The sequence below is a fragment of the Myotis myotis genome, unplaced genomic scaffold (genome assembly GCF_014108235.1).
Source record: "Myotis myotis isolate mMyoMyo1 unplaced genomic scaffold, mMyoMyo1.p scaffold_m19_p_30, whole genome shotgun sequence".
NCBI lineage: Eukaryota > Metazoa > Chordata > Mammalia > Chiroptera > Vespertilionidae > Myotis > Myotis myotis.
In genome coordinates, this window is record NW_023416336.1 from 2,973,202 (window position 1) to 2,994,452 (window position 21,251).

General features: G+C 44.8%; 1 protein-coding gene and 1 pseudogene across 4 annotated transcripts in view; one reads left to right on the forward strand and one right to left on the reverse strand.

Annotated features, from left to right (window-relative positions):
- Positions 1 to 2,751: 2,751 nt before the first annotated feature.
- Positions 2,752 to 21,251, forward strand: part of SNRNP200 (small nuclear ribonucleoprotein U5 subunit 200) — a 35,918-nt gene continuing 17,418 nt past the window's right edge. For 3 of the 4 annotated variants that reach the window (XR_004966639.1, XR_004966641.1, XR_004966640.1), the window contains exons 1-14: positions 2,752 to 2,918; positions 3,661 to 3,824; positions 12,987 to 13,158; positions 14,104 to 14,296; positions 15,061 to 15,116; positions 16,230 to 16,328; positions 17,137 to 17,289; positions 17,392 to 17,491; positions 17,655 to 17,791; positions 18,229 to 18,312; positions 18,401 to 18,574; positions 18,858 to 18,995; positions 19,209 to 19,364; positions 19,906 to 20,076. Coding sequence is in view for 1 of the 4 variants with exons in the window: in XM_036302229.1 (XP_036158122.1) it covers positions 2,874 to 2,918; positions 3,661 to 3,824; positions 12,987 to 13,158; positions 14,104 to 14,296; positions 15,061 to 15,116; positions 16,230 to 16,328; positions 17,137 to 17,289; positions 17,392 to 17,491; positions 17,655 to 17,791; positions 18,229 to 18,312; positions 18,401 to 18,574; positions 18,858 to 18,995; positions 19,209 to 19,364; positions 19,906 to 20,076 (1,842 nt within the window). In the remaining 3 variants the exon portion in view is untranslated. The remainder of the gene's footprint in view (positions 2,919 to 3,660; positions 3,825 to 12,986; positions 13,159 to 14,103; positions 14,297 to 15,060; positions 15,117 to 16,229; positions 16,329 to 17,136; positions 17,290 to 17,391; positions 17,492 to 17,654; positions 17,792 to 18,228; positions 18,313 to 18,400; positions 18,575 to 18,857; positions 18,996 to 19,208; positions 19,365 to 19,905; positions 20,077 to 21,251) is intronic. The other variant, XM_036302229.1, reaches the window with a different exon arrangement.
- LOC118652441 lies at positions 9,874 to 11,146 on the reverse strand (annotated as a pseudogene).

Sequence of the window (21,251 nt, forward strand, 5' to 3'; positions counted from 1 at the left end):
GGAACACAACGTGTGTCAAACACTCACTCAGGATTCGAGTAAATGAATGGAGAATACTGCGAAGTTCATAAGAAAAGCAACTAAAAAACAATTTGATCATTGCCTAAAAGTGCATTAGCCAGTCTCTACGACGGGAGCTTTTTGTTTGTGCCTTCTTTAGGTCCCGGCTGAGGGTCATCTTCTGGGCACTCTTGCCTCCTGGATACCTTTTCCTCTCTTCTCTACATGCCAACCTCCAACCGCACTCGTCTTCCTTTTCTTATTGAGTTCTTTCCTTGACTTGCCTTCACCAAGATTCCCAGTCTCACCCTTTCCATTAAGAAGGCCCATGAAACCCTAGCTGGTTTGGCTCAGTGGATAGAGCGTCGGCCTACAGACTAAAGGGTCCGGGTTCGATCCCAGTCAAGGGCACATCCCTGGGTTGTGGGCTCGATCCCTAGTAGGGGCATGCAGAAAGCAGCCAATCAATGATTCTCTCTCAACATTGATGTTTCTATCTCTCCCTCCTTCTCTGAAATCAATAAAAAATATATTTTAAAAAAGCCCATGAAATTTCCTTGAACTGGTTCCCCCAACAGAGCTGCCATCTTTGACATAAACACTGCCCTTTCCCTAGAGTGAGGAAGCATAGCTATCATTTTTTTCTTCCTGTACATATATTTCTGTGGGATAATTCTCTCTTGTCTGCAGCCTCCTCAAGTGAGAACCTGAACTACTCTATCTCTAAAGCTCTTTCCAGTACTCATGTCCTATGGAAATGGCCAAATCTATCTAAATTACTAAATGGAGGATTAAACGTGGTAGAAACTGCTTAGAGAGGAAAAGGAAAGACGGGGAATTTTCCTTTTTCCCTTGCTTCAGCTTTCCCTGTGGCCCAGGCTCGATTGTGAACATGAGCACCACTCCTACAGAAATGCAGAGCAGAATCCCAGAAATAGTTTTCAGACCCGTTTGTGTCAGGTGGGTGAGCCACAGCATGACCATGGAGTAAAAGTCAGTCTTGAGGACTCAGATTTCAATAGCCTTCAGTGAACTCGCACCGTGAGTCAGGCACTTCATTAGTGCTTTAAAGCACAGTACCGCCTCATGTAATCACAACAGTCCTGTGAGGAGAGTTTTATTGCCTCGAAATTTTATTTATTTTTTATTTTTTTAAAAATATATTTTATTGATTTTTTACAGAGAGGAAGGGAGAGAGATAGAGAGTAGAAACATTGATGAGAGAGAAACATGATCAGCCACCTCCTGCACACCTCCCACTGGGGATGTGCCTGCAACCAAGGTACATGTCCTTGACCACAATCGAACCTGGGACCCTTCAGTCCGCAGGCCGATGCCCTGTCCACTGAGCCAAACCGGTGAGGGCTATTGCCTCAATTTTAAGGATAACAAAATGAAGCTCATCCAGAGACCAGGTAGCTACCTCAAGGTCACACAGCCACTGGGGGCAGAGCTGCCACAAGGATGACTGTCCTTTGGAAGGCCCAGTTAGAGATGGAAAAAATCTGGTCAGGACTGCAAACTGGATGCTACAGGGCCCAGGCAGGTAACACCAAGGAGTGAGGGGCCAGGTCTGAGAAAACAGGAGCAGTGGCAAATGCTCATCAGCCCTGGAAGGTATGCCAGGTAGGAAGGTGGGTCTCATGTGGCCAGTGTTGATTTCTCCCTAGATGCAGGAAATCCAGATTTTGTGTGAAGTATCCCATCCCCCCCCCCCCCCCCTTCTTGGTTGTCATGGTGGTAGTGAGTTACTGGAATTTTAAAATAAGGAGCCAATAGTGAGCCAAACAAAATACCCCCACAGGTCAATTTGGGCTCAGGAGACTGCTATTGAGGATGAATTCATTTATTTTTCAAAAGCAAACAGGCTCTAAGTGCGGTACCCATTCAGCTGTTAGTTGCCATCCCACAGGTGAGAACTGTTGGTTGGGGGTGGGAGGGCAGGGGCGTTGTCCTAGGCCAGTGGTTCTCAACCTTGGCTGCACATTAGAATCACCTGGGAATCTTTTTAAAATCCTGATTCGTGGGCCTCACCCTCCGGAAATTCTGTTTCTTTGTTATGGGGTGGGGCCACAACATGAGTAACAAAGAAAGAGAATTTCCGGAGGATGGGGCCTAGGAATCAGGATTTTAAAAAGATTCCCAGGTGATTCTAATGTGCAGCCAAGGTTGAGAACCACTGGGTAAGAAATTAAGTTAATTGTCTTTATGGAGTTGATGCCCCGAGGGTCGTGCAGAGCCGTGCAGAGCCCTGCGGTGGAATGTGACAAGCGTTTGGGAGCAAACGGAGGGCCCAGCTGGCAGAGGGCTTTAGGTAGGGTAGGTGGGGGTGGGGGGTGGGGCAGAGTTTCCCCCCAGTTCTTAAATTTAGAAGAGAAACCCAAAGGAAGACAGCAGTTACACACACTCACACTTCATTCATTCGATGGCTTCTTGGCTTGCAGCCGGAAGTGGGGCTAAGGACCCTTCCCTGCCGGCATAATCCCAGTCAGCGGCCGGAAAGCAAGTGCTTGGGCCAGACGGGTAAGCAGGCCTGCGTCTGTCCTGAAGTGAAGAGCCTTGGGGGTCGAAGGCCGGAGCTCGAGGTGGGGAGAGAATTGGTCCTGAGTCCGAAGTGGCAGGAGATGGTCGGACTCAGAGTCCGCGTCCGGCTACCGGAACCGGGAATACGCCCCCCCAACGCCCGGCACCCGCCAAAGACACGCCCTTCCGCCCTTCCGGCGCGCGACCCGGAAGCGGAAGGGAACTCAGGTCTCTTTGCCTCCGGAGCGTCTTCCCTGCGTTGGTCTGGCGGGAGGAGAGCCCTGAACGCCGGGCCGCCGGAGCGTGCGGTTTAGGGGAGCGGGTCGCCGAGCCCCAGAGCAGCCGCCGCCATGGCGGATGTGACCGCCCGGAGCCTGCAGTACGAGTACAAAGCGGTGCGTGGGGGCTGGGGAGGACTCGGGCTCCGAGCCCAGTGGGGGGGCGGGGGCCGGGGAAGGCGGTTTCGGCCTGAAGGCCTAACAGCGGTTCTCAACCTGGGGGTCGCGACCCCTTTTGGGGGTCGAACGATCCTTTCACAGGGGTCGCCTAAGACCATCGGAAACACATATATAATTACATATTGTTTTTGTGATTAATCACTATGCTTTATGTTCAATTTGTAACAATGACAAAACATCCTGCATACCAGTTATTTACGATTCATAACAGTAGCAAAATTACAGTTATGAAGTAGCAACGAAAATAATTTTATGGTTGGGGTCACCACAACATGAGGAACTGTATTAAAGGGTCGTGGCATTAGGAAGGTTGAGAACCACTGGCCTGGGAGGACCGCAGGCGGGGGGGAGGGGTGCAGGGGGGGTTTGGGGGGTTGGGGGCGGATCCGATCTCTGAGCGCGGTACCCGCCCCCTCCCAGATGTCACCCCAGCATGCCCAGCACTTTCCCATGGGTGGGGTGGGGGCCGCGGTAGGAGCCGCATCGGTCTACTGATTTGCTCGCCCTTTGCTCACGTGCTATTATACGATGCTCTCCTCTAGGAAAACATCTTTTTATTCCGACTAGTGATCATCAGTGCTTAGTCGCTCTGATTTTTACTTTCTTTGTTATTATCCTTGTGATGTAGGAATTGGCCCTGCTCACATCAGAGCTTTGATAATATTGTGATCTGTTTCAGAACTCGAATCTTGTCCTCCAAGCTGACCGTTCTCTCATTGACCGGACCCGTCGGGATGAACCCACAGGAGAGGTGCTATCCCTGGTTGGGAAGCTGGAGGGCACCCGGATGGGAGATAAGGCTCAACGGACCAAACCACAAATGCAGGAGGAAAGAAGAGCCAAGTGAGTACCCAGGGGAGAATGATTTTTCTTCAGATGCAAAGACCATCTTCCTTTGAGCAATTGAGCAGCATTTTTGCTGAAATGCTGGGTACAGGATGAGACATCGGTGGCATTAAAACAACATAGTGAAGGTAAAAACAACATGAATTTAGAAGGTTCTTTGGCCATAACAAGTGTCCCTGAAGTGGAAAACAACTTTTAGACTTTTATCCCATTACATTTAAAAAAGTATTTGCTGTCCTTTTTTTCTTCTTCTTTTTTTAGGAAGTTTAAGGAAGATGGCAGAATTCACGTTCTTATGCCCTTTTAAGTAATTTTTAAAAAGTGATTTAAGTGGAAAAAGGTGTTTGCACCTTATCAGATGTAAATGACCCTATGCAAACACCAGCCAGCTAAAACCCTGAGTGATCCTTGAGCTTTGGTTTGCTACCAAAACTACCCAAAAAGTTAGTTTATATTTGGTACAGTACAGTTCATCTCACTCTATACAGTTTTTTAATCAGGTATATATATGAGAAAAATCTGTAAAATTAGTTAATGCATCAAGTAAACTCTATGGTCTTTGGACATATAAAAAAATAAAATAAAACCCTGTTGTCTTCAGCAGCCTACAAACAAGAGTTCTTGAACATATGGACAAATTACTTTTCAAATGCACCCTTGATTGTAGTGTTGAAGTCTGTACACATACAATCAGTACTGAATCCAAAATGCATTAAGAAAGGAAAAGAATTAATTTGTTTAGTGCCGAAGAAATTCATAGGACACTTTTACCTTTGATATGTTTCTTCTTCCCATGATTCTCTAAATCAGAGGTGGGGAACATCTGGCCCTGGGGCTATATAAGGCCCGCAAAATCATTTGGTCTGGCCCTGCCAGGGCAGTAAGGGTGAGTTAATTAAATGTTTTTACCAAACATAGCAAGCTAATGTTTAAGTTGATAATTTTGTTTGTCCTGAGAATGATGTTATAAGTATCCAAATGGCCCTTGGCAGAAGAAAGATTCCCCACCCCTCTTCTAAATCATGGAAGGTTACATATAAATATATGGATACGGACTCAGATGTAGATATAGACATGTAGGTAAATGTACATACATAAAGCTATTGAAACATTCCAGCCTCCTTCCAAAGGACCATCTCTGCCCCCCTCACCTCTACTCATTTCCTAACACAGAACTTTGTTTTCCTTAAATGCCCATTTCCTGTCCTTACCCCCAGACACACAAACCTTGCCTCTTGTTTTCCAGAGAGACAGTACTGTACTGTAAATGAACCAGGGGATCCTGGCCTCCTAGAGCCTGCTTTACTATGTATAAATATTTCAATATTTTAAGTCATTCTGAGTTATATAAAAGGTTTCAGCACAATAAGAGGATATAAAGGTCATTTTTTTAGTGAAAAGATCAATTAAAATCATTGTGCCATAAAATGCCCCCAGGAGTAAATAGAGAAGTCATCACATTTGAAATTTTAAACTCCACATACCCAACCCCAGTTCATTGCTAATTTTATTTATTTATTTGTTTGTTTATTATCTTCATTATTGAAAGTATTACACATGTCCCTTATTTTCCCTCATTGACCCCCTCCAGCCTGCCCAGGCCTTCACCACCCTATTGTCTGTGTCCATGGGGTATGTATCTGTGCATACAAGGTCTTTGGTTGATTACCCCCCATCCACCCACCTGCCCCTGCCTTCCCTCTGAGATTCTGCATTCTGTTTCATTCTTCCATGTCTCTGGATCCACTCCATTCATCAGTTTATTCTGTTAATTAGATTCCACATATGTGTGTGCGATCATGTAGTACTTGCCTTTCTCTGACTGATTTCACTTAGCATGATACTCTCGTGGTCCCTCCACGCTGTCTCAAAGGGTAAGAGATTTTTCTTTTTTTTTGCTGCATAGTATTCCATAGTATTCCATGTACCACAGCTTTTTTATCCACTCATCTACTGGTGGGCACTTGGGCTGTTTCCAGATCTTAGCTATTGTAGATTGTGCTGCTGTGAACATAGGAATGCATGCATTCTTTCTGATTGGTGTTTCAGTTTTCTTAGGATATATTCCTAGAAGTGGGATCACTGGGTCAAATGGCAGTTCCATATTTAATTTTTTAAAAAATATATTTTATTGATTTTTTACAGAGAGGAAGGGAGAGGGATAGAGAGTTTGAAACATCGATGAGAGAGAAACATCGATCAGCTGCCTCCTGCACACCTCCCACTGGGGATGTGCCCGCAACCAAGGTACATGCCCTTGACCGGAATTGAACCTGGGACCCCTCAGTCTGTAGGCTGAGACTCTATCCACTGAGCCAAACCGGTCAGGGCCATATTTAAGTTTTTGAGGAAACTCCATACTGTTTTCCAGAATGGCTGCACCAGCCTGCATTCCCACCAGCGGTGAATTAGGGCTCCCTTTTCTCCACATGCTCACCAGCACCTGTCATTTGTTGATTTGTTGATGGTAGCCATTCTGACAGGTGTGAGTTGATACCTCATTGTTATTTTAATTTGCATCTCTCTGATGATCAATGACTTTGACCATTTTTTCATGTGTGTCTTGGCCGTTTGTGTGTCCACTTTGAAGAAGTGTCTATTTAGTAGGTCCTTTGCCCATTTTTTAAATTGGATCGTTTATCTTCCTTTTGTTAAGTTGTATGAGTTCCTTATATATTTTGGGTATGAACCCTTTATCAGATGTATCATTGCTAAATATGTTCTCCCATACATTGGGTTCCCTTTTCAATTTATTTGATTGTTTCTTTTGCTGTGCAGAAGCTTTTTGCTTTGATATAGTATCATTTATTTTCTAAGATTCCTTTGCCCTAGGACAGTGGTCGGCAAACTCATTAGTCAACAGAGCCAAATATCAACAGTACAACGATTGAAATTTCTTTGGAGAGCCAAATTTTTTAAACTGAAACTATATAGGTAGGTACATTGTTATTAACTTAATTAGGGTACTCCTAAGTTGGCCTTTGCTAAAAACGTCCTCAATCTGATTGAGGTACGTTCGCTAAGGTCGACCCCTTCCAACTCTCCCATCCACACTCGTCTTGTATACTTGTTTCGTCTATCTCCTTTCGTTCATCCTCTCTATATGTCCAAACCATCTCAACATACCTTTCTCAATCCTCGACAGTACATCTTCTTTCACTCCACAATGTTCCCTAAAATTAACTTAATAAACTTTACTTAAAGTTTTAAGTCAACTTCGCATTGTATGTGTGCGCCCGCACATGGTATTTTGTGGAAGAGCCACACTCAATGGGCCAAAGAGCTGCATGTGGCTTGCGAGCCGCGGTTTGCCGACCACTGCCCTAGGAGGTGTATCTGTAAACATATTGCTACGAGAGATGTCTGAGATTTTGCTGCCTGTGGTTTCTTCTAGAATTTTTATGGTTTCCCGACTTATATTTAAGCCTTTTATCTATGTTGAGTTTATGAGTTTATTCTTTTGTATGGTGCAAATTGATGGTCTAGTTTCATTTTTTTGCATGTATCTGTCCAATTTTCCCAATACTAATTGAAGAGACTGTCGACTCCATTGTATGTTTTTGCCTCCTTTGTCAAATATTAATTGAGCATAATGGCTTGGGTCGATTTCTGGGGTCTCTGTCCTATTCCATTGATCTATATGCCTGTAATTCTGCCAGTACCAGTTTGCCATCCTTTTAAAAAAAACAGGTTTTTATTTTAGAGAAGGGATGGAGAGATAGAAGCATTGATGAGAGAGAAACATCGTTGGCTGCCTCCAACACGTCCCCCATCAAGGATGGAGCTGGAAACCCAGGCATGTGCCCTGACCAGGAATCAAACCAGTGCCCTCCTGGTTCATGGTTCATTGATCAACCACTGAGCCTCACTGGCCGGGCTTGCTGTCCTTTTTATTGATAACATAACAGATACTTATTTTAGACATCTGATAACAATATTTGCTATAGAGCAATCCAGAAATGAAACTATACAAAAAGTTTTAGAAACATATGTATTTCTGCCTGCATGTACACTTACAAATCATACAAAGATGCATATTTATTTTAAAATAAATACTTTGAAAATGAAACCAGTTCATCTAATTTTTACCAAGGTGTGACAAGAAATCTCTTATGCAAAAATAAAAATCCAAGCAGAAATAACACTTTGAACTTAGTTTTCTGATGTCTTAAAAATTACATTAGTTCTACAAATTACTATTTTTTTTTCATTTTACACATTTTATTTATTTTTAAAATTTAAATTGTTTATTGTTTAAAGTATTACATGAGTCTCCCTTTTCCCCCATTTACCTCTCCCTGGCTGCTCCCACCCCCCAGCACATGCCCTCACCCCCCCTACTGTCTGTGTCCATTGGTTATGCTCATACACATCACTATGTCTGAGGATAAAACCGTAACTGTTCCTCTCCCATTTCTGTCATGCTTGTACTAAAACATAAAAGTACTCTAAAAACAATACATGAAGTTCTTACATTTTAAACCACTTTAATATTAAGGATAACAATTCAAATCATTATTTACTTTTACTGTTCACTTGAGTACATGCTTAGGTAGACAGACAGACAGACTCCATGTGAGAGAGAAACACCGATCTGTTGCCTTCTGTACATGCCCTATCTGCGGATGAATCTGCAACCTAGGTATGTGCCCTGACCAGGAATCGAACTGGCAACTTCTCAGTGCATAGGATGACGATCATCCAACTGAGCCACTCTGGCCTGGCCGACCCAAACCATTTTTACATTTCTACTTAAGTTTATATTGCACAAAAATTATTTTACATGGAAGTGCTAGTTGATGTATCGTGACAGTACTTTAGAAACAGTCTTTGACCTTTCCATCTTTATTAATGGATGTTTCACAGTCTAATTAAATACATTTTCTAGTATGCACCAAATTATCTAACAAAACAAATCTACAATGCTAATCTATTTTGAGAGCAGATAGTCAGTATTTACTATTTACTAGGAATAACTTTTTTGTGTGTGTATATGGGAATAACACTTGACCAATACCTGAAAATTCTTCATTTATTGATGAGCCTCTATTTGACTACTTTTTAAATACAGCATTTATTTTTTTGAAAAGAGAAAAAGTGTTTGTCCTTTTATTCAGTGGAGCAGAATTCCTTTTAAAATTGATTTCAGAGAGAGGAAGAAAGAGAGAGATAGAAACATCAGTGACGAGAGAGAATCATCCATCAGCTGCCTCCTGCACATCCCCTATTGGGGATGAAGCCCCTAACCCGGGCATGTGCCCTGACCAGGAATCGAACTGTGACCTCCTGGTTCATAGTTTGATGCTCGACCACTGAGCCACACCAGTGGGCAGTGGAGCAGAATTTTAAGAAGAGAAATAGTAAGAATACTATTTCAATGCTGGCTTCTAAGCTATGGCTTATATAACTTAAAAGTTCAGTTCTCGTCATGCTGCTGCAAAGTTTGTTACAATAATAATGATCAATATTAGAGTCTTTGAAAGTCATGATTACAATGAAAAGCTTGGGACAGCATGATAAAGCTAATGGCAACTTCTTGAATCCCATTTTAAGTTACTTCTATGTCCAAATAACACTTTTGAATGGTTTCAAATAACCTAATTCTGTGGTCGGCAAACTGCGGCTCGCGAGCCGCATGTGGCTCTTTGGCCCCTTGAGTGTGGCTCTTCCTAAGCCTTAGGAGTACCCTAATTAAGTTATTAACAATGTACCTACCTATATAGTTTAAGTTTAAAAAATTTGGCTCTCAAAAGAAATTTCAGTCGTTGTACTGTTGATATTTGGCTCTGTTGACTAATGAGTTTGCCGACCACTGACCTAATTGATTAGGTAGCATCAGTTTAGGATTTTTTTCCAATGTTCTGTGGTGTAACTTTTGGCATCAGAAGGTATAGTAACCACTTTGATTTGTGATTAATAAAAATTCAAGTGCTGAAATATCAGTGATTCCTGTGACAGGATAAATATCCCCTTTCAAGTTGTTTGCCCCAGAATTAAAGTAACATTTTATTTCCTCTAAGAGTTTATTAAGGAAAGAAAATTTTTTTCAGCTGAAGTGAAAAAGTTGCTTCATAAGTTCATATGTTGTTGTAAAAGCCCCTGCTTGAGAGGGAATGCAGCGAATATAGTTCAGAGATAAACCATGATATAATCCTTTTCCAGTTCTATGGTGTCCATAGGCGTATTTCATAGTCTCCGGCATGGTAAGGTACTTTTCAAATTCTGGAAGAATAGTTCCTAATGGCACTCGCCTATGAGCGACATCAAATGAGTAGGATATTGTCTGTGCTATTGCTCCAGCAGCGCCACCACAAGGAAAGTTTATGTGAGTTTTCAAAACAGACATTAGGATTGTCTGATGAAGGTCTGCCAAGAAGGGTACATGCATGGGAAAGCCCAACACTCTTTAAGGTATCAAAAGTAAAAAGTGAAACAACTGCATATGGAGCCAATCCTAATATAGTAGGCCTCAGGCCTCTAAAATCCAATCCCTTGCATACATTGTTTTGAGTGCATGCATATGCTGTGTGTATTCCTCTTCCACCTGGAATTCTGGGTGTACTCTAACCATGTCAAGAAGGTATGCTGTCATACCTGCCATGGATCCAGCCATTGATCTGTACACATAACCAGAAATTCCCAGATTTGTAGTAATTAATGTTTATAATGCTCAAATGCCATAAACTGGATTGCACCATAGGGAAAGATTCGAATTATCATCGTACCATTTCCTAAAATTCTTTACTTATTTATCCTCACCAAAGGAGTAAGGCTATTTTTTCATTGATTTTTAGAGAGAGTGGAAAGGAGTGGGGAGGAAGAGAGAGAGAGAGAGAGAGAGAGAGAGAGAGAGAGAGAGAGAGAGAAAACAATGTGAGAGAGACACATGGATTGGTTGCCTCCCACATGCACCCTGACTGGGGTTGCGGGGGAGAGAGGGGGAGGCGCAAGAATCAAACCTGCAACTCAGGTATGTGCCCTTGACGGAATCAAACCCGCAACCCTCCAATGTGCAGGCCCATGCTCTAACCATTGATCAATGCTGGACAGGGCTTCTTAAAATTTATACAATCCAAGGTATCCCTTCTTTTGGAAACGGCACGCAGTATAGAAAATATTCCTAAGTGTTTGTGATGGTGAATGTGAGCTGGTAATAAAACCTTTATTCCACCCAAAGGAGTAACCTTTAGCACAGCATCCCAAGGTACCTCAGGCCAAGAAGGAGCACAGCCAGTAGAGGTCTTGGTGGGTGGTGGGCTGTCTGGCTCCTGCGCCTGTGCCATTGTGGGAGGGGGATCGGCTGGTACTAGGCCCACCATCACTGCCACCGTCAGGAACAGGGCTGCTTGGAGCTTTAGTCACCAATTTACAATCCAAGGGCTGAGGCCATGGCCTTTGCTGGTGCTGACAGAACACTGACCTCCGTATGGGTGGGGTGGAGTTCAACTTGACCTTTTTCTAACGTATGCTTTTTTGGTCCATAGAGAGATTTTAATTTTCTTTCTGATATTTTCAAGACCCTTGCTGTTCCCTTGTCTCAGTAACATTTTTTCTTCCATTACTAACTTCCCACCCCTACTTCCTTCTGCTGTTGCCCATTTCCTACTTTTGTTATAAAGTTTATAAACTAATATTCAAGCATCCATGGTATAAATGACAGGTTTTTTGTTATTTTTTACTTTTTGGAGGAAATGTTTTAAACTTAAAAACTCATTCAACTCCATCTCACCCCTGATCATCTGTTTTTTCTCCTCCCATGAAGTCTCAAAAATTTGTAGGCTCGGTTTTGATTAAAGTAGTTACGTTTGAAATAAGTTAATGCGTTACTGGTCTTCCACTTTGCAAAATATGACTTCTTTACCCATTCTAATTTGTTGGGACTCAGTGGCAGTAGATTCCTTTGGAGCTACCGTTGCTCTGCTAATTGTATAATGTCATACAAAATGAAAGAGTTGTGTTTTTTATTTTTATTTTTATTTTATTTTTTATTTTTTTTATTTATTGCTTAAAGTATTACAAAGGGTATTACATATGTGTCCATTTTATCCCCCCGCCCTAGACAGTCCCCTAGCCTCCCCTATCCCCCAATGTCTTATGTCCATTGGTTATGCTTATATGCATGCATACAAGTCCTTTAGTTGATCTCTTACCCCCCTATCTCCTGCCCCCCAACCCTCCCCGGCCTTCCCGCTGCAGTTTGACAATCTGTTTGAGGCAGCTCTGCCTCTGTATCTATTAATGTTCAAAAGTTTATAATGGTCTCTATTATCCATGAATGAGTGAGATCATGTGGTATTTTTCCTTCATTGACTGGCGTATTTCACTTAGCATAATGCTCTCCAGTTCCATCCATGACGCTGCAAATGGTAAGAGTTCCTTCCTTTTGAGAGCAGCACAGTATTCCATCGTGTAGATGTACCACACTTTTCTAATCCATTCATCTACTGATGGGCACTTAGGCTGTTTCCAGATCTTAGCTATGGTGAATTGTGCTGCTATGAACATAGGGGTGCATATATCCTTTCTGATTGGTGTTTCTGGTTTCTTGGGATATATTCCTAGAAGTGGGATCACAGGGTCAAATGGGAGTTCCATTTTCAGTTTTTTAAGGAAACTCCATACTGTCTTCCATAGTGGCTGCACCAGTCTGCATTCCCACCAGCAGTGCACAAGTGTTCCTTTTTCTCCACATCCTCTCCAGCACTTGTCGTTTGTTGATTTGTTGATGATAGCCAGTCTGACAGGTGTGAGATGGTACCTCATTGTTGTTTTGATTTGCATCTCTCGGATGATTAGTGACTTTGAGCATGTTTTCATATGTCTCTTGGCTTTCGGAATGTCCTCTTTTGAAAGGTGTCTACTTAGGTCCTTTGGAGTTGTGTTTTTTAAATGAATGAGAGGATGTCTCATTGTAACAGTCAATGCTTCAAGAGAGAGAATGATAGTGGACTCTCTTTGTGTTAGTTACTGTGTTCCTATAAAGAAGTAACTCCTGTAAGTGACTAAGGCCAAGTGGGGATGACTTACTGAGGTACAGATTTATGTTCTAAGATATTACCTGTGTTCCATGGAGCTGAGGGAGAGGAGTGTGGCCTGATTTAGTCTTGCCTTTGGGAGGGAAGGTTCTGCCTGTTCACCATCACACTGTGTGTCCGTTAGGCGAAGAAAGCGTGACGAGGACCGGCACGACATCAACAAGATGAAGGGGTACACTCTGCTCTCGGAGGGCATCGATGAGATGGTGGGCATCATCTATAAGCCCAAAACCAAAGAAACCCGGGAGACTTACGAAGTGCTGCTCAGCTTCATCCAGGCTGCCCTTGGGGACCAGGTGAGGCAGCCAGAGGGTGAAGTCATGGTTTTGGAGAGGGAGGGAGTCACAGCTGGAAGGAGCCAGAAGAGCCTTGTCTGCAGAACCTTGTCTGTGGGTGTCCTTCTGTGGGCCGTGCCAGTTTGTTGAGACTTTATATGGGATAGCACTTTGCATGTCTTCTGTCTTACAGTCCTCATGTTAACTCTATGATTAGGTGCTGCTGACACTCATTTTCAGCTTTATAGAGGAGAGCTGTGAGGCAAAGAATAGTTACATAATTTTCCCAGGTCACAAAGGTTGTATTTGCAGAGCCAAAAGGAGAGCCCGGTAGTCAGTGTCCAGAATCTGCTTTTAACCCCACTGTATGTGTGGTGAGATTCAGGACCTTCATGAGTCTCAGAGAGGCTCTGGTGAGGCGGGTGCTAGAGGAGGTGACAGAATTACCCAAAGTTTGGCGGGCTAGAGGAAGACTAGAATGCCTCTGCCCGCCTGGAGAAATGTGGCAGACTAGTGGAAGTCGTGTCCTAAGATCACCTACCTAATCTTTTTAAAAGGTTATGTTTCCTTCAATTGTGTGACTAGCATTTTTTATTTAAATATATTTTTATTGATTTCAGAGAGGAAGGGAAAGGTGGAGAAAGTTTTAAGTATCAATGATGAGAGATAATAATAGATCGGCTGCCTCTTGCACGCCCTCTTCTGGGGATCAAGCCCACAACCCGAGCCTGTGCCCTGACTGGGAATTGAACCATGACCTCTTTGTTTATGGTTTGACACTCAACCACTGAGCCACACTGGCGGGCACCGGTGGCATTTTTTATTAATGGTAATGAAACTGATCAGAATCTCCTGTACAGGTTTTAAAGGGGTGTAACTCTTCACATCTGGCTACCACATAAAGCTGGACTGTGGTGTGCAGCATCTCATTGTTCTAAATGTTTTTTTTGTTTTTTTTACAACCAGCCACGTGATATTCTTTGTGGGGCAGCTGATGAAGTTCTAGCTGTCCTAAAAAATGAAAAGCTTCGTGACAAGGAAAGGAGAAAGGAGATTGACCTGTTGCTGGGGCAGACAGATGATACCAGATACCATGTGCTGGTGAACTTGGGCAAGAAGATCACAGACTATGGCGGAGACAAGGAAATCCAGAATATGGGTAACCGAGCTTTTTATGTCCTGCTCATGTTAACTGATTGCTTGTTGACCCCTAAATGTGACCTAGCTCCAGTCATTAAAACACCTGGATGTGTCAGTTCCCATAATCTGTTTGGTGTTTTTGAGGATTTATGATTGATGGATACCAGAATCCCTACAACAGAACCCATTTCTTACTCTGGACCCTTTTATTGTATAGAACACTAGAGGCCTGGTGCACGACATTTGTGCACTGGGAGATGGCGGGGAGGGGGGGGGTGAACTCTCACATTCAGGGACCCCTTGGGGGATGTCCACCTGCCGTGGAGGAGGGAGAGGCTCCCAGTACTGCAGCTGGGCTCGCCAGGAGCTTGGCTTCTGGCTGAGCGGCACTTCCCCTGTGGGAGCGCACTGACCACCAGGGGGCAGCTCCTGCGTTGAGTGTCTGCTCATTGGTGGTCAGTGCACATCATAGTGACTGGTCGTTCTGCCGTTTGGTTGATTTGCATATTAGGGTTTTATTATATAGGATGGGGGGAAATTGGGCAGAGCCTGGGGAACTCAAGTGGTTGAGCAAGCAGAGCAGGGTCACATCCAAGGTTGGCTGGTCAGAGGAGGCCTCATTGGTGGCAGTACAGATGGCTCTCTTATGGTGATCCTTAAGTGTCTGTGAGTCCTTAGACCTGAGATCTGTCCTGAGGAGAGGCAAGTCAGGTATTTGGGGAGAAAATGTGCTCTGTAGTGCCTCATTTCATTACCTGTTTCTCTAATCCCTCCTTGTTTCAGATGACAACATTGATGAGACCTATGGTGTGAATGTACAGTTTGAGTCTGATGAGGAGGTGAGCATAAAACAAATGGACCTAGTTTCTTCTTCTTTTTTGAAATTATCCTCTTCAGGTTTTATAAAGCAAATTAAACTTATAAATCAATGCAGTAATGTAAAATAAACTAAGTGCATCAGCAAAAAGAAAGATATACTGAAGGAGTATGCTGCCACATTTTAATCTTATTGTGATAATGTCCCACTGGTCAGTGCTGTGTCCTACTGCCAGTTTCAAAAGATGTACATTTGCCCAAGAGCATGGGCATGTTTTGTATGGTTGTTTTAAGTAACGGTTGCAGCAGCCACTGAGGTTTATGACCTAATCATAATTGCTTGACTGTAATTAAACAGAAACAAGGGGGCTCTTCAAAATCTTTGCAAAGTTGCCCTAAAATTCTCAGTGGTTGAATTTGGCTCATGAAGGGAAAATGCTGGCCTTGGAATATTATATCCTAGGATGGGAAGAAGGGGCAGCACAGAAGAGTCAGAGCACCAAGCTGGGAGTCAGGAGGTCTGAATTTTGGTCCTGTATCTTGGGCAGGTCATTTTGCTTCAGTTTCACTACCTATCGATGTGATGGAGTGAAATAGTTGACTGCTAAGCCTCTTCCTGCAGTACAAGTAATAGAATTTCAGAGTTTAAGTAGCAAGGACCTGAAAGAATGCTTTGCTTGTAGAACTCACTCACCTAACATATACTTATTATTAAGTGCCTGCTTTAAACATAATACTGTGCTGAGTCCAGAGTGTAGTGTGAGCTAGTGTGTGAGTAAAGATTGTTGAGCAAGCCAAGTGTGGTCTGCACTTCTGGGTCCCAGCATGCTTCTGCAGAGCTCGTCCTGCTAGCTGCTAGCTCTTTTTTACATATACTGATTGTGTGTTTATGAGAGATTGGGGTCCAGTTGGTTGCCTTTGTGCACAAAGCAGAAAAGAGAGTAGACGCACCTTATGAAGCCATGCCACAAGGACTTAGAGTACTTGTGTACTGAGGTTATTCCATTAAATGTACTCTGGATAAGGCTGGACCTGGTCCCAGTTGTGCTAACCAATCTTAAGTGACTCGGGAGAGGTTCTGTGGTGATGTCAGAATCAGCTCCAAATCGTGGGTTGGGTTTCGGCTCTTTCCACAGGAAGGCGATGAAGATGTGTACGGGGAGGTTCGAGAAGAGGCGTCCGATGATGACATGGAAGGGGATGAGGCTGTGGTGCGCTGCACCCTCTCAGCTAATGTGAGTACAGTCTCTCCTTGCCCACTGCTGCAGGCCAGTCCTTTCCCATACTAAGGTCCTGTTACATCAGTTACTGAGCTCCCTTTTTATTTAATTGATTTGTTTTTTTAGAGAGAGGAAGGGAGAGGGATAGAGAGATAGAAACATTGATGAGAGAGAAACATCGATCAGCTGACTCCTACACTCCCCCTACTAGGGATTGAGCCTGCAACCTGGACATGTGCCCCGAGCAGGAATCGAAGGCGACCTCTTGGTTCCTGGTCGATGCTCAACCACTGGGCCACACCAGCCGGGCTTGAGCTCCTTTTTTTTTTTAATATATTTTATTGATTTTTTACAGAGAAGGGAGAGGGATAGAGAGTTAGAAACATCGATGAGAGAGATCGATCAGCTGCCTCCTGCACGACCCCCCCCCCCCCCCCCGGGGATGTGCTCACAACCAAGGTACATGCCCTTGACCGGAATTGAACCTGGGACCCCTCAGTCCGCAGGCCGACGCTCTATCCACTGAGCCAAACCGGTTAGGGCTTGAGCTCCTTTTTTATAGTGTGGGCCGTAATAAACATTTAGTGTCTTTGTTTGCTTATTTGATTTTAGTCAGTCGTCCTCCCTGACAAGGGCATGTATGGATGAGATATGTTGATGAGTTTGGTGTGTTCCCAAATTCAGGATAGCAGACATTTCTTTCTACTGGAAAGCTCTCTTTCCAGAGGTGGGCTGTGGGTGGCTAGTAGAGCTGCTTTGCAGGATAATGAGAAAGTAGTTGGGGCAGACAGTCGTGGGTGCTCAGTGCCTGTTACTTGTGCAGCTTGTAGCCTCTGGTGAACTGATGAGTTCTAAGAAGAAGGATTTGCACCCTCGGGACATTGATGCATTTTGGCTGCAGCGGCAGCTCAGTCGCTTCTATGATGATGCCATTGTATCGCAGAAGAAGGCAGACGAAGTGTTGGAAATCTTAAAGGTATGGCCAAGGTCATATTTTTGCATTTAGTGTATCTTAGGGGATGGACAGTGTATGGAGCAGATGTCTGCGCCTTTAATTCTGGTGTTTCCTTCTCTGCAGACGGCCAGTGATGACCGGGAGTGTGAGAACCAGCTGGTGCTCCTGCTCGGTTTCAATACTTTCGATTTTATTAAAGTGCTGCGGCAGCACAGGATGATGAGTGAGTCACAGTGGCCCTTCTGTAGCCTGTGTGCACGTGTGTCATGAGGCTATTGTTTTCATAGCTTCAGCATGTGTTTCGTTCATTTTCCCTTCTACCCCAAGGTTGAAGGTTGATTTTATTCACTGCCTCTCACCTTCTCTTCTACTTTTGCCGTTGACAGTTTTATATTGCACCTTGCTGGCCAGTGCACAGAGTGAAGCTGAAAAGGAAAGGATCATGGGAAAGATGGAAGCTGATCCAGAGTTATCTAAGTTCCTCTACCAACTTCACGAGACCGAGAAGGAGGATCTGATCCGGGTAAGGGCTGGGCTGGCTTTTCTGTTTGAGTCCGAAGCTAAAGTGTTTGCTTTGGAAAAGAGACATCAGTTAGAAGATTGCAGCATAAAGCTAAATGCGTATTAACTGGAAGATGAAGAAGTAAAGTATTTATCTAAACGTTTTGAGGTTTGTCAATGGTACAGATTAGAACCGACAAATTCACATTGGTGTGGTTGGGAGACCAGCACTGCAGGCCCTTTTCTGTTTGTGCATTATGCATTGCTGCTTTAAAGCCGTTTCTTGCTTTCATCATCTGGTGGCCCCCGGGGCAGGTATCTGAACATAAAGGGCTGTCTTTCTGTTTTGGGATTTGCTGGTCAGCACCCGTGAGTCAAGCTCAGCTAAGGAGGGACTGAGAAGGACACGAACCTGGAGTGGTCATGAATCACCGACCTTTTTCTCTTTCCTCACTGCAGGAGGAGCGGTCCCGGAGGGAGCGTGTGCGGCAGTCCCGCATGGACACTGATCTGGAAACCATGGATCTGGACCAGGGCGGGGAGGTCGGTGTTCAGCCCTTTCTAGGCTGTGGTGGGTGGAAGCTCATTTGCTCGGCCTCCTCACTTTGTATTTCTGTTTTCCTGCTGTCAGGCATTGGCTCCGAGGCAGGTTCTGGACTTGGAGGACCTGGTTTTTACCCAAGGGAGCCACTTCATGGCCAACAAACGCTGTCAGCTTCCGGATGGGTCCTTCCGGCGCCAGCGCAAAGGCTACGAAGAGGTGCACGTGCCTGCTCTGAAGCCCAAGCCCTTCGGCTCCGAGGAAGTGAGTTCCTTGCTTCTCTCGGTTTTCTCCTCGGCTCACCTCCCTTCCCATTTGGATTTCAGCCCATTGACCCCATGTGGCCTTGTCTCGTAGACAGTTTATTCCGGAAGTGGAAGCTTTTCCATTTTGATTTTGAGCCCAGGGGACAATACTGACCCCTCTGGTCTAGCCTTCAGTGGGGAGTGCATAGGGAGCTAGCCCGGAGATGTAGTCCTGGAGACCCCGCGAGAACATGGCCTGCTTAGGTGCTGCCAGTTCAGTAAGAATATCTTCCTTCTTTCAGCAACTGCTTCCGGTGGAGAAGCTGCCCAAGTACGCCCAGGCTGGATTCGAGGGCTTCAAGACGCTGAACCGGATCCAGAGTAAGCTCTACCGGGCCGCCCTGGAGACAGACGAGAACCTGCTACTGTGCGCCCCCACTGTAAGTACTGCCTGCTGCCGCTTTCTTGTGGAATGTGGTGTCTATTTTTGGTGGCCAGAGGGTTCATCTCCACCTATACCCCCACTTCTTCATTCTTGGATTGGAGAGATGTGAAACGGTTGAATAAAATTTTTGGACGTGCTCTAGTCTGTTTTGGTGGTAAGTCCACAGGAGTTAGTAAACGGGCCTCCTCATCCCTGGCCTCTGTCTCAGGGCGCCGGGAAGACCAACGTGGCCCTGATGTGCATGCTCCGCGAGATCGGGAAGCACATTAACCCGGACGGCACTATCAACGTGGACAACTTCAAGATCATCTACATCGCCCCGATGCGCTCCCTGGTGCAGGAGATGGTGGGCAGCTTTGGGAAGGTAAGAGTGGGGCTCCTCCAGAAGATGCTGTCTGCAGCGTCCCAGGGCAGGGGGCCTGGTGCATCACTACTTCTGTATCAGGGCGTCTCTGCAGTGCCTCAGATGGCGTTTCCACTTCAAAGGTGGTACTTGACCCAAGTACAGAGTGTTTCTGAACCAAGAATGTCCTTGACCTATTCTGGCCTTTACAAGGGTGTGTTGTCTTTTTGTCACCCTCTGCATAGCAGTTTTCTCCAGTTCTGGGCGCTGTTGGAGTAGCTCTGTGGCCCTCATGTGGCTGGGGTTGATAAAGACCTGCTGCTGCTAGACCAGGTCCTGTGATCTGCACGTTTCCATTTCCCCCTTGTGTGCAGCTCCCAGAGAGCCTTGGCTTCGTTTGCCCAAGTGTAAACTTGGATTTGTTCTTAGGTCGATCTAATTCACCTGCTGTTTCCCTGTTGGGTTGAACCTCCTGCCAATGCCCTGTGCTCAGACTTCTTAGACAGTTTGGTGCCAAGGCCCCCTGAAAGCATTCTTGCCTGACCTGCTTTTCTTCCACCAGCGCCTGGCCACATACGGCATTACTGTTGCAGAACTGACTGGCGACCACCAGCTGTGCAAGGAGGAGATCAGTGCCACTCAGATCATTGTCTGCACCCCTGAGAAGTGGGACATCATTACCCGCAAGGGTGGGGAGCGTACCTACACCCAGCTTGTGCGGCTCATCATTCTGGTAAGCAGGGGGCACTTGTTGGGGCGCAGAGACTAGTCTGGTCCAGGAACTTGTCTCCAGTCACTGGCCTCTGTAATGATCCCTGTTGTCAGCTTTGCTTTTACCATTAAATGACAGTCTGCACTTCAGTGAGAATTTCCCAGTAGGTGCACAGAGATTGCCATATTATTCTTTATATCTTTTTTATGTCTGAAATATTCTGAGAGAGATGTAAACAGGCAAACGAAAAACTAATTGTTTCCTCCCAGAACATCCAAGAACTTTATAAGCAAATAGCCCATTTCCAGAGGGAATGAGTGGGGAGTCAGGATGTTATGTTCCATAGAAGCTGAAGCACCCAGGACCAATGCTTGAGTGTGAGTGTAGTTTATGTTGTCTGGGAAAGCAGAAAGGAGAGCTCATGTGATGTTCAGTGATCCGGAGGAGGGCCGGCAAGCTTTGGCTGCTGGTTTTTGTCTGTTGGAACACAGCCTTACCTATTGGTTAGCTACTGTTTACAGCTGCTTTTGTGCTGCCATGATTGAATTGAATATTTGTAATGGATTGTGGCCCATAAGCCGAAGTATTGACTATCTGGCCCTTTAAGGAAAAGTTTGCCGACTCCTGCTTTGGAGCCTTGTTGTTCAATCTTTTTTTTTAAAAAAAAAAAATATATTTTTATTGATTTCTTACAGAGAGGAAGGGAGAGGGATAGAGGGTTAGAGACATCGATGAGAGAGAAACATTGATCAGCTGCCTCCTGCATACCCCCTACTGGGGATGTGCCCGCAACCAAGGTACATGCCCTTGACTGGAATTGAACCTGGGACCCTTCAGTCCACAGGCCGACGCTCTATCCACTGAGCCAAACCGGTCAGGACAGCTGTTCAGTCTTAATAGAAATACAGTCCCACCCTAGCTGGTTTGGCTCAGTGGATAGAGCACCGGCCTGTGGACTGAAGGGTCCTGTGTTCGATTCCAGTCAAGGCTATGTGCCTGGGTTGCTGACTCAATCCCCAGTGGGGAGTGTTCAGGAGGCAGCTAGTCATTGATGTTTCTATCTCTCTTTCCCTCTCCCTTTCTCTCTGAAGTAAATAAAAAAAATTTAAAAAACACTGCCCTATCCCACAGTTACTGAAATGCAGTACGATTTTAATAAGGTTCCCTGCTGGTTTGTGTCCAACCCGAAATTTAAG